This window comes from Hypomesus nipponensis, chromosome 28, assembly GCF_054491055.1.
Source record: "Hypomesus nipponensis isolate SF chromosome 28, ASM5449105v1, whole genome shotgun sequence".
Classification (NCBI taxonomy): domain Eukaryota; kingdom Metazoa; phylum Chordata; class Actinopteri; order Osmeriformes; family Osmeridae; genus Hypomesus; species Hypomesus nipponensis.
The window spans coordinates 4,041,060-4,057,889 of NC_140388.1; the positions used below are offsets into that span (position 1 = coordinate 4,041,060).

The 16,830-nt window shown below is 48.8% G+C and overlaps 1 protein-coding gene across 1 annotated transcript in view; it reads left to right on the forward strand.

Annotated features, from left to right (window-relative positions):
- The window catches only part of zmat4a (zinc finger, matrin-type 4a), a 49,220-nt gene extending 40,426 nt beyond the window's left edge, over positions 1-8,794 (forward strand). The window contains exons 5-6 of the mRNA XM_084695293.1: positions 983-1,204; positions 8,694-8,794. Coding sequence (XP_084551419.1) covers positions 983-1,204; positions 8,694-8,794 — 323 coding nt within the window. The remainder of the gene's footprint in view (positions 1-982; positions 1,205-8,693) is intronic.
- The last annotated feature ends 8,036 nt before the right edge of the window (positions 8,795-16,830 follow it).

Sequence of the window (16,830 nt, forward strand, 5' to 3'; positions counted from 1 at the left end):
GTCTGAATGCTGTCCAATCATTAGTGGTGGTCCAACCTTAATGGTTGATTGTGTTTATAACAATCCTGAGACACCCAAAGGTATTCGATTGATTTCCCTTTACAGTCAAACCTTTAGATTTATTGGTTGCTATCAAGATGTGATGTTTATTTCACAAAATTTGTCAAAAAGTGCTTCTCAACAACATTACCTACCCTGCCTTTAAGCTGAGGACCAGAGTGCTGACAATAGCTTTTACAACCCTGACAATCCAACTCTATGGTCACAGTGTCCTCAGAATAGCTGCCACAGCACACAAATATGGCCCAGTAGGATCTAATGAAATCTGTTCTCTTTCGAATGGGCCACTCATTCTACATGTTGACTTAGACAGGGTGGGACAAGCACATTTACATTTAGTAGACGCTCTTATCCAGAGCAACTTACAGGAAGTACAGGAACATTCCCCTGAGGCAAGTAAGGTGAAGTGCCTTGCCCAAGGACACAACGTCATTTTGGCTCAGCCGGGAATCGAACTGGAGACCTACAGTTTACTAGCCTGATTCCCTAACCTCTCAGCCACCTGACTCTCACTCCCAGCACTGTAGTGTTGCGAGTGATTACTGTGACGGGGCTGCGCGGCACTGCCACGTTTCCGTCTGTGCTGTGAGTTGTTTGTCGGGGGCGTTAATGGTGGCAGTCACGCATGAAGTCTGAAGTGGGCAGCCGTGAGTGAAGCTTGGTTACCCACGCATTTGCCAAGTTCCATTTAGGAGAAATCATCTTTAAGCGTTTGACAGAGAAAACCCCTCGTTTTGGCACAACCCGACGGTGAGTTTGTCTGCTGTACAATGTCTGTGAGACGACGTCCTTTTTTACCTCACGTCGTGTCCTGTCAACCGCCAGCAAGCAACCCGTCGTTCGGCAGATAGAGAACTCTTATAAGTAGTTCTCTGAGCGTGTTGTTCACGCCGTCATTCTCTGGTTCTCTGTGTCCCTGCAGAGGTGCCGCCCAGTCCAGTAAAAAACTCCCCAGAAACGACCCCTGTGACCTCGCCACGGCAGCGCCGGGATTCGGACCGCTACTGCCAGCTATGCAACGCCTGGTTCAACAACCCGGGTATGGCGCAGCAGCACTACGACGGCAAGAAGCACAAGAAGAACGCAGCCCGCGCAGACCTGCTGGAGCAGCTGGGGAAGACCCTGGACATGGGAGAGATGAAAGGTACCTGGGGGACGGGACATGTGGTGTAGGGGGGACCTGGGAGTAGGGGACCTAGGGTGGAGGTGACCTGGGGTGGAGGGTGCAGGGGGGACCTGGGCTTGGGGACCTAGGGTGGAGGTGACCTGGGGTGGAGGGTGGAGGGGGAAACCTGGGCGTGGGGACCTAGGGTGGAGGTGACCTGGGGTGGAGGGTGGAGGGGGGAACCTGGGCGTGGGGACCTAGGGTGGAGGTGACCTGGGGTGGAGGGGGGACCTGGGCGTGGGGACCTAGGGTGGAGGTGACCTGGGGTGGAGGGGGGACCTGGGCGTGGGGACCTAGGGTGGAGGTGACCTGGGGTGAAGAAAACCTGGAGTGGATGGTGAAGGGGACCTGGGGGGGATTGAACCATAGGATGAGGGAACCTGAATAACTGGAGACACAACTGCTAGGGGAAGGGACTGGAGATAAGGAAAGGAGTATATAGCTATGGAAGTAAGATCTTATCGACTCACGCATAATCCCTTTCATACAACGCACACACTCACACAATTTCATAGTTGTCCAGGTTGCCACAGTAGTTACAGGAGCCAAGTTTTTGTTATGTGGAATGACCCACAAAAGAATTATGCCTAGGTGTTATATAAAAGAACAGCGCGTCTACAGTATACAGTATGGTCTGCGGTGCAGAACATTCAGTACAAACAAGTCTGCAAAGAACCGTGCGCACTCTAGCTGTGGATTGAGAATGGAGATTCAGTGAGGCAAAAACAAAGATGCCACAGTTTGGCAGTCCTCGAATGAAATCGTCAGCAAAGTCCTTTTCAATATGTGACTCATTCATTCAGTCAGTCATGAATCCATAACATTGGTGAGTATTTGTCTTTTACAAGGAGCTATACGCTACATGGTTTTCAGGTGAGTGAATACATTGTTCCAACTGTGTTGTGTTGCGGCTCTCTGGATTTGTCTGTAGCCCTCCTACAATAGCAGAGAGGAGAGGAGGAGTGTTTGTAAGTGGCCAGGCTATTACAGTAGCAGAGAGGAGAGGAGGGAGTGAGTGTTTCTAAGTGCCCCGGCCCAGGGAACACGTTATGGGCTGTTTGTTTTAGAGGAGGAGGGGAGGGTGTCCTCTTCTCGTCTCCTACTCGTGCTATGTCAATAACAATGACGAGATATTATACCTTTAGTGTGTGGTGGGCTAGCTGCCAGGCTGGCAGAAGGTGCCCAGGGGCTTGTGAAGGGAAGTGGAGCACGAGGGGTGGGCTTAACATGGGGAGTCAGGTGGCTGAGCGGTGAGGGACTCGGACTACTAATCAGAAGATTGCCGGATCAATTCCCGGTCGTTCAAAATTACGTTGTGTCTTTGGGCAAGGCACTTCACTCTACTTGCCTTGGGGGGATGTTGCTGTACTTACTGTAAGTCGCTCTGGATAAGAGCGTCTGCTAATTGTAAATAACACTGCTCCTCTCTTCTTTGATTGGAGAGGTTCTATCGCTCCCAGGGGCTGATTGACTGATTGATGCTTGATGCTGATAAGTGGGCTTGGAGACGAGTTTTTCAAAGAATTCGGTCACTTTCCAGGTATGTCCCCACTGTAACCTTGAGGGCCATGCTCGCCATTCCGTCATCCCTGCAGGATGTACCTGTCACATGAGGTTCTTTGTGCGCAGTCGCTATTAATTATTGATCGAGATATATTAGCATTCGTGGGTCCAGTTAAGTCAATGGCAACGGAAAACCCATATCGTTTTTGGTCAAGTGGGACCCAAACCATTTCTCAGTTGGGCGGTATTCATTTTTGGTTTCTCATCACAATGCCGCCTGTCTTGCCCTCAAGACAGCCGGCCCCGACTTCGCAGGCTGATGCCTATTCTGCACATCTCCATCTCCCAGACTGATGTCCCATAAGTCAGGCAGCCTCCTTACCTCCCCTCGCCACCTGCTTGGCACAGTCTGTCTCGCAGAGAGATGGAGGAGACGTCACACAGTCATTACGCGGGCCAGAAATGTCAGCGTGAAGCTGCAGTATTCAGCACTCGCCCCTAATGAGCTTCTCCCACTCTGGCGATAATCAATTAGTAATGAAGAGGCAAATCATCAGTGAGAGGCAAATCATCAATGAGAGGCAACTGCCTTTGTGGGGGGTGGGGGTGGGGGTGAGAGTGGGGGGGGGGCTGGGGGAGGGCACGGAGGGAAGAGCGAGCAAGGCTCTGGGGCTGCTTAATGCAGAGCGCTGCCGTGTTTGCTCTGGCAGGCCCATCTTTCAACGCACAGAGTTCCTGCCTAGAAAGCTTCCTCCATTTCTGCATTTCCTCTTCTTTTCCTTTTTTTTTTTTTTTTTTGAGAGGTTGGAGCAGTGGGGGGGAGGGAGGGGGGACAAATGAAATAGCACATCTCATTTCCCCTCCTCTCCGTTTTACCTTCCCTCTTTCTTTCTTTCTTTTTTCCCTTCTTTTTACCTTTTACCATCCTTGCCTTTTGGGCTGTTCAGATGACCTTGCTGATGTGTCAACAAATGAGAACATCTTTTCGGCTTCGCTCTCAAAATTGGCCCGATTGCTGGGGTCCTATGGCGAACCGCTCTTCGAGGAGATGTCCTAACCATTGTACAGTACAACCCAGGATTGATGTTTGTGTGTGTGGTCGGCCACAGGACCACCACTCATTAGCCCACCGCTGACGAATACTGACGCTGGAGAACAAGCCTCCAGGGCTTCTACCTGTCCACTTCTCTGCTCTGATTTACCATTATGCAATAAAAACACCCATGTTGTTTAGTGCCCTCCTCTATCCTGACATCCCACATTCTTCCCCCCATCTGTGCTCCATTTCGCCCTCAGTTTGTTAGTTGTTACAACTACCTAACCTCGTTTATCGTCCTGCGGGCTCCCGGGGAGGAAGCTGGCCTGGAAGGCCACTTGTACCTTCCTTGACGGCTCCCCACAACTTCTAAAGGAGCCGTGTATATGTTTTATAGCTCTTGTACCTGTACTGTTTACCCTAGGTCCAAGTGCATTACTGTGAGATGATGTAATTCCACATTTTATGTGGTTATATAGTTGACTGTGAAGCTATAATGTTTCTTGTCAAACCAAAACAAAGTGCTGCATTGTAATCCCAGGTGAATTTATCACACACAGTAACTAGAGCAAATGGATGCCTGGTAATAGGGAAACAAAAAAAATTGAGAGGAGAATTTACGTTGGATTTAATTGCCAGTGAATGTACTGTAGGAAAACAGATTTTGTGATTGTATGCAGAAATAACGATAAGATTGAATTGATTGTGCCCATTTAGAAGTGTCTTATCGTTCCAGTGCTCAGTTAATGGTGTTGTTTTCCTGATGTCTTTTTAGGGGTTTTTGAGGTAGTTGCATTTCAAAGCACTAAAAGTTGACTAATAAAAAAAAAAATCTTATTAGGATTTCATCTCAAATTTGAAAGGGTTCAGCTGTCAGCTGCCCCTGAAGCTGTCAGTGTCGGCCATATTGATCTGTGATTATCTCGGTCTCATGTCACTGACAGCAAGAAATGCTTTGATAATGAATGGCTTCTTAATAAATAAACAATATGTATATTATTGCCTTTAGTCCTAGTAACCTTCTCCGAGCTCTCCTTTTTCTAGCTCCTTCCAGAGCCTTCCTTTCTTAGGGTCAGGGTTTCTCTTTTCCTTCCTATCATTCTTCTCCTATCCTAGCTCTCTTTTCATTTTCTCTCCTTTCCTCTCCTTTACTTTGCCAGCTCTATTCCTTTATCACCTGTCCTTTTCCAGGTCTCTTTCCATTTCCTAGTTCTCCTTTCCTTTCCTAGCTCTCCTTTCCTAGTTTTCTCTCGTGGGTTCCAGCTGTGGACTGATGACACATGCTTAATTGGTTTTATCTTGCTCTTATCTTCTTTTTGTTCTGCCTTCGTCATGTTGCTGGAGATTGTGGTGCAGTACCATGCCGTTTCCCTGTAACTAACCTCTCTGTAAGGATATTTCATCATCTCCATGTCTCCAGTGTTTGCCCTAACAGAACATGCTTACTGGGCAGAAAGAAGAATCGAAATAGGGTGTAGATTTCTTTCTTTTCTTTTTTTTCAGACTCCCTCTTTCAAACTGGAGGCCATGTTTGTGTCTCTCTCTCTCACACTCGGTCACTTCGTTCTGATTTCTTTCTTCCACATCATCTTTATCAATCAGTCCCTTAGGATTCTGCATACAGCTGCCGCATGAAGATATAATGCAATCTGATATGATCGCATCAGTGATTGCTATTCCTTCCAAAGAGTTTAATTTAGACCGTAGCCAATCCTGTCAATCAAGTCAGCCTACAAATTGTGTTTTTCCGGACTATCCCAGTTGTTAATGGGAGAGACGTGTCCGGGAGATGTAATTTGACACGTCCTTCCTCTCTCCTTCTCCGTCTCTCTCTTTCTTGGTCTTTTTCTCTTTTCGCTCTCCCCCTCTCTCTTTCTTTCTCTCTCTCTCTCTCTCTCTCTCTCTCTCTCGCTTTCTCTCTGTCTCCCATTTTCTCACACACACACACACAGAGACACTGACTCTCTATCATCCCCCTGACTTCTCTCTAACTTCCTCTCGGGGGCCCAGCAATCACAGTTCACCAGTCATCCTTCTTGTATGTGTGTCGTATCCGCCACTCCTCCTGACCCTAAAATAGATCTATTACTGCCTTTAATGGCAGGCTCAGAGACTAGCAAATTACACCCAGCTGATCAAGTTCCTCTTCCAGAGGGCACAGGGGAAGGCAGTGTTTTGAACACAGTGTCTTCTGGGTCGGCACTCCATCCATAGACTGCAGATGAGACCATGGGGAGACTACACATCAGTCCAACACTATCACCATCCTATGCCAAGTTATAGTCCATCTCGATTCCACGGAGATTGCAATTTTATCAGCAATGTCCAGACTTAAGCTGTTTCTTCCCCGTGTTTCAAGTAAGGAGGCAAATGAATCCTTTTGAAATGTGTGTGTAGAGGAAATCGTGCCTGGGTATGGTTATGTGGTCATTAGGAACATTGTGGAGCTCACTCTTAGTTTTGAACTATTGTACAATTTGTCCCAAGCACCACGGAAGGCTAGCATATGCTGTTTTCAGGCTGGTTACTCTTGCAGTAGTCTGGGAGAAGATCTAGATGCACCATCTGAGAGAGGCAGATGGCCGCTGGTTAATTTAGCATGAACCGTGAAGCCACACCACCTTTCGCTGCATATAAACAATCCACTCAGAGGACTACAGTGTTGATCGATCACGCTGCTACCAACCCTTTGTTGTTGGTCTCAAAGGGCAGGGCGATAGCTTTCCATTAGCACCAAGGCAACCAAACATGCGTTCGTAAAATCCAGTGACATGACTGTTGGCTGTCCCAATGAGAGGTCATAATGAGGCGTCAGAGTGAATGAGGGAACATGACACCAGATGTCATTTAGTTTGTGGAGACATAAGGATCCGCATATTTCTATGCATCAGTTGGAAACTGTTTGCATGAGTGCAGTACTAAATTTATCCCTTGGCTCTTAGGGTTTCTTTAGGATTGTCTGGCTGAAATCAAGATATATAGCAAGGTTTAAAATAAAGGAAGTATGGAGAGCGACTTTATATTCATTCTGTGTTTCCGTCCTCAGATAGGGCCAATTCCCTTCTAACCAAAACAAATGCCCCCCCATGACTCACCACAAAGCCTCCACAAAGCAAGAAGTGAAAGTGATAAGTGCCCACAGAGCGAAAGGTGCCCAGCGGCTGTTCCCATCTTGATTTCGCATGCACGGAGGGTATTGGGTGGGTTGGAGGGGGGTGGGGGGGGGGGGGGCGGCATTGCCACGGGAACCAGCGCCTCAGGTGGGCCGACTGGCAGTGATGGATTCCGGAGGGGCGCGGAACATTCTTTCACCTTTTCAAAAAGCATTTCAGAAGCGGGCTGTCGAAAGGCCACCGCGAAGCCCCCGGTGCGCCCGACCCCCCCCCCCCCCCGCGCGCGCGCGCGCCCCACCGCCCCCCCTCAACTGCTGCCACTGCAGCACTTTAATGCCAGCAGCTAAGTGTGTCAAGGGAGGCTCTTGCGAAAATTGAAATCTCGAGTCCTCGGGGCCAGCAGACTGACATATGGTTATGGAGAGGGCTGATCAACAGATGGAGGACGCTGGAAGAGAGACTTGTTCCTCCGTCAGGGAGAGAGAGACGTCAGTCTCGGACGCATCGAAAATGGAGGGGTAGAAAAAAGCGACAGAAAGTTGACGATAACAGGCGCCCGGGCCAGCGTCAGAGATATCAAACAGAGAACGGGGGCGAGGATGATTTTCACCTCGTATCTACGAAGAAGAGGACAGCCCCGAGGTGGAGCTCGGTCTTGGTGCAGATAAAAGGTCATCAGCAATCGGAGCTTTCGTTCTGGATGGATGCGATGGACGCCAAGATCAGATTTGATGATGGGGGCCGTGACACATTTGTTCAGCCTTGGCCTTTCCCTCCGATTGGCTTTCCGGCTTCAGCTCCATCGGGTCAGGGAGGCAAGCGCTGAATTGTTTTCACGCGCCGTATCGTTCGTGAAACATGACAGAGATTACACAGGGCACTTACACTGTTGCAGCAGGCCGCTAACCGTTTCAAGTTTTCTTGTCAGGTGCACAGAACAACACAAGGTCAGACTGGGCACAACGCAAGCAACGCAAACAACCGAGCATAACATATAAGGGCCCAGCTCTTTCACACTTGCACACACACACACACAAACCAAAGGGATGGTCACCTGCTTTGACAATAACATTTAAGCATGATTTACCAGGGGGGTATTTCAGAAAGCAGGTTGTGAGACATACCCGGGTAAGTTAACTCTCCAGCTGACACACAATGTTGCAGCAACCTACTGGCAATGTTGCTACAACGCTGGGTGTCAGCTGGGGAGTTAACTTACCCGGGTATGTCTCATAACCTGCTTTCTGGAATACCCCCCTAAGATATGGCAGAAGAGACCGACAGAGACATGGGTTTGTTTGTCTTACCCTCCAAAGTATAAGGAGCAGCATTTTGTTATTTACACAAATACCTTTTCATCTACACCAGCGACGAGCTATAAAGTATCTTGCCAGTCAGACATTGAACAGGCGCTAAAGTCTGTCGCAGTTTTGTGGAAAGAGACATAGCACCTACATCATTCATTGATGTGTTATCCCACTGCAAGTGGTGATCAGGTACAGTCACCGCCAGTGCAGCTGGTTGGAGGAGATAGAGCCTGCTGTTATCTTGAACCTGCTCTCCTACTGGAGACATCCACAGAGCTGCTGGTTGACTAGTCTGTGTCTGTTGTACAGGACAGCCAGCTGTAGAATACTCCAGTGCAATATGCTGTATTGTATACTCCCTGAGTGCCCTTAAATGAATTGAATTTAAACACAATTCATTTGTAACCTCAAAAAGGTAAATCGGATAACTCCACTCCTGAATGCAGTTTTCTTGTGTGCGTCTGTGTATTCATCTGATATGTTTGTTTCTGTGTTTTCATTTTGTCCAGGTCTGAAACGTAGCTATACCTGCGAGGTCTGCAGTGTCACACTCAACTCTGTGGCGCAGTACCATGCACATCTGCAAGGCTCCAAGCACCAAAACAAGTGAGTCGCGTCCACCGTCCACCATAGCAACACAGCTCATATCATCCTGTTAGCTTGCAGCGCGACGGCATCGTCAGTTACATTTGGTCATTGAGCAGTCGCTCTTATCCCGAGCGACTTACAGTAAGTACAGGGACATTCCCCCTGAGGCAAGTAGGGTGAAGTGCCTTGCCCAAGGACATCAATTGGCACGGCGGGGAACCGATCCGACAACCTTCTGATTACTAGCCAGACTCCCTCACCGCTCAGCCATCTGACTCCCCAGTTAATAGGCCTCTATTTAGATATTTCTTTATCTTTCAGCTCCCTTGAAATTCAATTGTCACTTTCAAGGAGGCTTTCGCATGCAAACATGCAGCACGTTTTGCGCGCAGATGACGGGAGAGATCTTTGTGAACGCGTTGGGTCTTACACCAGACGTTACAGTCAACAGGGTCGTGGAACAGAATCACTGCGTCCTACAGGCATCTTGGGATCCCCCTCATGTTCTGGCTTATTCAAAGCAATTAGTTTTAAGAGAAGAAATGCGTCTAATTGAGCAATGTTTCCACTTATTTCACATGGCCTCTAATTGGTGCTTGTGGAGCCTGCAGGAGGCTACCCAGAGCCCAGAATCAACAACCACTTATCTCGACGCATGGAACCACCACCCAAAGCCTGCGACATGCCCGCCCAGACCCCGCAAACACGCAGCACAGCGCAGTCATGTCAAACACTGAGGCCAAAATTTCGAGCCACATACGTGGAGGTGAAGAGAAAGGGGAGTGGGAGGGACGTGGAGGTCTGAATGTATCTGGCTGACCGCTAGGTGCGAGGTGAGCGAATTAGCTGCCGTGGGGTGGAGCGAGGCATGTCCCGGAATTAATGCGGACTGCTGGGCAGTGTCTGGTCGCACTCGTCGGAAGGAGGATGCAGGCACTGGGAGACATGACGTGGTGTTGAACAGCCCTGAGTCACGCTCTGCTGCACCTGCTCTTCGGACTGAGTCGCTGTGCAGAACAGACACCCAGCGAGGGGGCTTCAACACCCTCCATCCTCCCTCTACCCTTCAACACCACCCCTCTTGCTTCTTCCACCACCCATCCCCACCTACACCCTACACTCCTTCAATACAACCCCCTCGACCTTCCTCCACCACCCCTCTCCACCCTCTGCCGCCCACCTACACCCTACACTCCTTCAATACAACCCCCTCGACCTTCCTCCACCACCCCTCTCCACCCTCGACCACTGCCCTCCACCCTCTTCGCACCACCCCCTGCACCCTCCTACAGGGGGGTTTCTTCTTCCACCACCAACCACCAATCCCCCACCACCCCGTCTACCCTCCACCACCGCACCCCACCCCTCTCCACCCTCTTCCAGCACTACCCCTTTCCACCATCACCCCCCCCCTCCTCCACCACCCCCCCCCCCCTCCACCACTTTCCCCCTCTCAACCACCACTCTTCTTCACAAAACACCCCTAGCCCTTCCTCCTCTACTCCCTTCCACTCCAGACCCCCCTCCACACTTCCCCACCACCCCTCTTCCCCCGCCACCACTTTCCCCCTCAACCACCACTCCTCTTCATGAAACACCCCCTCCCACCCTACCTCACCATCCCCTTCCAACCAGGCTCACTGAGTCTGTATTGCCTGCAGTGTCACGGGTGTATTTAGGTCATTGCTTCATGTCGGTGTGCTTCGATAAAATGAAGGGAAATCTGCACAGTGTTAAAGGGAGGACTGGACTGCTGTTTGTCTTATGTGTCCTCCATCATAACTGACTGGGAGCTGATGGTCAAAAGATTTGCTGTTTATTCTGACAGAGCTGCTTCTTTATTTCATAACGAAACAAACGATATTATGAATAGATCCCCTGCAGTAGGCTTGGTTTTGATGTTTTGATCCGTATAACGCCGTTGTACTGAATGATTGGATCTGATCAGGTCTGGTCAGGTCACTTTGTCTTCTGTCGTACAGTACAGAGTCACCCTGATCTGTTTGCATGCTCTTTTCGACCCTATTTATACAGTACGTGGCTAACTTGGACTGAGACCAAGTCCATGAGGAAATTCAATTTGAACTCAGAAGGGGGAGCAAATTAGCCAATCACGACCTGGCTACTAATGAGGTCTGTGATCAATACTCCCCCAGCAAGCCAGCTAGAGCCGTACAACAGCACCAGTACCTAAATACTTAAACCCTTCCTCGTGCTGCCGGCTTCCAGAAGAGGTCCGCCACAATCGGAGGTCCCCCCCTTTGATTTACTAACTCTGTCTGACACGCTTCTCTCTTCTCTTTCCAAGAATTTGTGACCATGTCCTGTTTGGCTCGTCAGCTCTGGCACTGGCCCCATTTTCAGACCTGAGTGCTTTCACACAGTCTGTCCTTGGGCCTGCACTGTACCTCGACACTGGGAGCTATCCAGGGCATTTGTTTAGTGGGACATGTGTGTGTTTGTCCCCGTGTGAGGGTGTATGTGTGTGTCTTTGTCTGTAACAGAGTGAGTGCGTGTGTGTGAGGGCGTGTGTGTTTGAGGGCGTGTGTGTTTGTCACAGAGTGGCTGTGTGGGGGTGTGTGTGTGTGTGTGTGTGCGTCGTGGTGGGTGTGCTTGTCCCCAGGCAGTGGGGGAAAGAGGGCTTTTCTGCTGAGTGCTGCAGAGACACCCAGGGATGTGTCTGGTCAGTATTAACTAAGGGAACATGGGGAGAAACACATTTGACCTCTTGTCCGGGGAATGCAGCAAGGAAGCAGAAACACACATCATCTCTCTGTCTCTCTCTCTCTCCTCTCTCTGTCTCTCTCTCTCCTTCTCTCTCTCTCTCTGTCTCTCTCTCCTTCTTTCTCTGTCTCTCTCTCCTTCTGTCTCTCTCTCTCTCTCTCTCTCTCTCTCTCTGGTTGAACATACTGTATAGGGTTGAAACTTTTTAAGGATCAGTGGAAAAATCGGTAATTATCCAGCATGACACCATTATGCCTCATGTGAATAGTCCTGCACAGGGTTATTTAGGTTCATTTGGCCTTTAGTTCCTTTTACCCTGCACTTTATGTTTAATGTAACCTTTATTTAACCCGTTATTTATATTATTTATATCATTGAGATTCAAAAAAAGTTGTTGAGTTCTGGCCAAGAAACTATTGGCTGCACCCAGGAATTACAATATTACAACATGGACAATGTAAGGTATTCGAAAACAAAGAATACCTTAATCACTGGAGTAAACTAAAATCATAAATCAACTTACAACAAAACAGTTACAGGTGAGGGAGTCATCCATAAAACACTTCATCAATTGTTTTAAAACACCTATCATGACAAATTCCTTCACTTTAAAACAAACAAATCATTTCACTGTGTGCTGGGGCTGTAGGGTGAATGTCATGTATTCATTCAGCAGACTATTTTCATCAAAAGAGTTGTTGGGGGGGATTCAAGCCCAGTACTTCCGGATCCACAATCAAATGCTCTACCACTGAGCTATACCCATCCCCATGCTTTACCACTGAGCAATACCCATCCCTATGCTCTACCACTGAGCTATACCCATCCCCATACTCTACCACTGAGCTATACCCATCCCCATGCTCTACCACTGAGCTATACCCATCCCCATGTTCTACCACTGAGCTATACCCATCCCCATGCTCTACCACTGAGCTACACTCATCACCATAGATGGATGAGGATGTGAAGCCTGGGCAGATGCAGAGATCAGTAGTGGTATGAGCAGACACTGAGGTCATCTCCCAGGAATGACATGTCATGTCATCCAGTAGTAGAAGTGACAGAGGATAAAAAGAATTCTGGAGACAGCAGTCTGGGTAGAATGTACATTCTCCAGATTCATGTGAGGGAGCGGAGGGGGTGTGTGTGTGTGTGTGTGTGTGTGTGTGTGTGTGTGTGTGTGTGTGTGTGTGTGTGTGTGTGAGTGTGTGGTGGGGGGGGGTACGCAGTGAGAGAGAGCCCCCTCTCTGCCAGACGCCAATTCCTCGAACATCGATAGGTCAAGTCGAGCAGACAGCCTCATTACCATGGTATCACCAGCCACTCGTCTCACCATCCATCAACGCCCAAGCATCCCTGGCTGTGTATTCCCCTGTACGACACACACACACATGGACAGACACACACAGACGCACACACACACATGGACAGACACACACAGACACACACAGACACATGGACACACATGGACAGACACACACAGACACACACACACATGGACAGACACACACAGACACACACACACACATGGACAGACACACACAGACGCACACACACACATGGACAGACACACACAGACACACACAGACACATGGACACACATGGACAGACACACACAGACACACACACACATGGACAGACACACACAGACACACACACACATGGACAGACACACACAGACACACACACACATGGACAGACACACACAGACACACACACACACATGGACAGACACACACAGACGCACACACACACATGGACAGACACACACAGACACACACAGACACATGGACACACATGGACAGACACACACAGACACACACACACATGGACAGACACACACAGACACACACACACACATGGACAGACACACACAGACGCACACACACACATGGACAGACACACACAGACACACACAGACACATGGACACACATGGACAGACACACACAGACACACACACACATGGACAGACACACACAGACACACACACACATGGACAGACACACACAGACACACACACACATGGACAGACACACACAGACACACACACACATGGACAGACACACACAGACGCACACACACTGGCTCACACGAACACAAACACATTGGTACACACACAGCCTCGCACATGGACCCAAACACACGGACACACATTCATCCCAACACAAACTAATCGTGTGTAGAGAAGGCATTCGTCTTTGCTTTCGGTGGCCGTGAATGAAAGTGGGATTTTACAGGGAGGTTGCGTGTCACAGTCATTTGTCATTTTGCTTCTGGTACCCATGTTTAGGGAAATCATCCCCCCCCCCACACACACACACACACGGACAAACGAGTCTGTTCTAAAGGATTTTTCTCTTGCAGGGTTGACGACGCTGAGCTTCCTTCCACCACTTGCCTGTCACCTAATAACAGAGATTATGTTAACGTCATTATGAGCCTTAAGTCGGATTTTATATGCGCGGCATGACTGCCCGGAATGGAATATAGCAGTACTGTTCTGACCAGGCTGGCGGATATTCTCACAGTGGGAATGGAAACTGAGATATATAGATTCTTAATAATTCATTGCCATGCCTCCTTGAGATTGAGAATTTGTTCTGTCGACCTTTGTTTTTTTTGGTCAGGATGTAATCTACGGGAGCTGTCGGGCCACAAATGAAATGGAACAGACTGGACATTTGACATTGCAGGGTTGCATGTACAGTGGGGGAGGGGGAAATGAATAGCAGCTTCCTATTGTGTTCCTATTTGATGAAATCCATATGTTGGTGACAGGGGACCCACCTCTTCTCTGCGGAGTGTGAGTGCGGTGTGTCCTGCTCCAAGCACAGGGAACATAAAACCTAATGTATTCACAGCTCCAATCCAGCCAGTTAAGCTGCCAGACAAAGGCAGCTTGATTCATGGAGTTTACCTTTGTGGATTCTGCCATGAGCCACGGACATGAAACAGAATGGTGTATTATGGAAAGGCTGTTGTTTGGATGGTGTCCCACCTGCCTCTACTGTCCTCCCACATGGTTCCTGCGTCGGAAGGATGTGGCTCCGCTTTCATGTCTGCGCACACACACCTTTGCACACAGATTCTCTGCACAGTACCTGACGTTTCCACACCTTGCAGTACTGTACACCTTTAGAGACTGGCCCCCAACGAAACAAAAGCAGACTCGTGTGTTCTGCTTCTTCTCTGGGATGACATCTCTTTGAACCTCGTCTCCTCTTTCTTCCTCTTCTCTGTGCCGGCCAATTTGCCACTTGGCTTTGCCTTGGCCCGACTTTCAAACACAATCCTGACTGTTTAGCTTGTTCTGAATCTCCGTTCCCAAAGGGAGATTTCATTTCCTTGTCATAAAGTAAACAGGAAGCGTCAGGACGAACAGCACAGAAGAAAAGGTATTGACTTTCTTTTTTTGGATCATAAGTCAAACAATAAAAGTCCATATTCCCCTCAGTGGCAAATTCAGTTGAGCTTCTTATTGCCAGGATTACTATATGTGACAGGTAATATCATTTTCACCAACTATGAAGAGTGCAAACTAGGCAGATCTAAAATAACTTTCTGTTGTGTGTACACTGTATTCGGTGCTGTGCATCTGCTGTACTCTTTTCACCTTAGCATGGTGGAGGCGACATTAAGGGTTGTATTCCCGGGAGTGACGTTGACAGGTCGTCACCCGGCTTCCTCCTCCAGGCTCTCTTAACCCGTTAATTAGTAGCGTCACATGTGATCGTTCGAAAGCGGGCCCCACAGAGTACCGTCACACATATGTGATTCTGAACATTCCAACCGACTATTTTCCGATAGACAAAAACTATATGACAAACGCTATAGTATGGCTTCAAAATGTACAATTAGGAGGCTAACAAGTAACACTAGCAGGTAGTAGCATTGCTACAAGTATTATGCTAGGTTGCTAGGTAACGGAAGCTAACTAAAGCTAGCTAGCTTTCGTTTTGAAAAAATAACTCACTCTGGTGGCAGCGTCGGTATTATTTAGAACTCACTCCTCTAAAGGTTAAGCATGACAGTCCTCGAGCATTGCCCAGGGAGGAGGCATCCCCTGGGGCCTGGGCTCTGTCGGACCGGCCCTCTCAGAAACACACCACCCCTAACCAGCACGCCGCGCGCACTCCTATAAATAAACATGCGTACATCTTCAAAGAGGGAAAACTGGCCGCTTAATCAGCCTTGACACTCTCAATCTCACAATCTCATTGCAATGCATCGGCGTACCCAGTCACCTATCCCTCCCCTCTGCTTAAAGGGCTTGTAGATTCTCGCGGTAGTAACAGGCGTGTGTCCGGTGTCGTGCGAGGACTTTGGTACTGATAGAAAAAAACATTTGGCAGGGGAAAGGTAGAGCTGTATTTGTTTGGGAGCAAGTGGCAGACTCAATAGCAACGTAAGTGACCATATGAAGTGTCCTGGAAAGAGCACTCTACCAGCACAGGAGGCTGACTGCTGAGTAGAAGCTGCAGGAGTCCCTGAAGGGTTGACGAAGGCAATTGATTCCGAAAGAGCAGTCGAGCTAGCTAGCGCTATAAGCCCTCTGAGCGCTTGGAAGTACGTTTCTGCTCGTTTTTCAAGGTGCTGGACTGCTAAAATATTGAGCAAGTGCAACTGTGCTATGGGCTGAGGAAAACTGTTTTGAGCTTAAGGTGGCGGGGGGATCTCTATCCAGCATTTAGTCCCTGTGTGTGATTGGTTCATTGTTCATCGAGAGGGCCGGATGACACTCCACAGCCATCGCACGTTCTGCAGAGGGAGATTTACTGCTCTACGGTTCTGCCGGAGTTAGATATCAACTCGTGCAGCCTCAAAGGCGAAACCATCAGAAGCGAGATAGCGACAAGAGAGGAGAGAGAGGCAAAGCCGCAGAGACGAGGACGATTGTCACCCTTTTATGATTCAGCCTCATTTCCTCATTCATTGACTCCTCAAATTAATTCCCAAGGCACTGCAAGATAGCTGGAGGCCAGCCAGTGCTGGCTGCAAAATAGACAATTGTCAGTCCCCCAAATGGGTGGAGTCTGTATCAGTTGACCTGCCAATCTCTCACTTTCTTTCTCAGCTCTTTGTTTGCCCAACGTGTTTTGGGTTTTCTGCCCACCTTCCAGCGCTCCCAATAGGTTGTTTTCTCGGCCTTCTACATTCTCTTTACGTCTGTCCAATTCACTGTCGTTTACGGTTGATTTGGTATCTACTTTACGGTTCCATTTCAAGTCATCAGAAACCTTTCAGATTAAAGTGCCACGTACAGATGGACACACAAGACAGGCAAAAATAACAGCTCCCTCGTGCTACCCTTTCAACCAAACAGCTTCAAG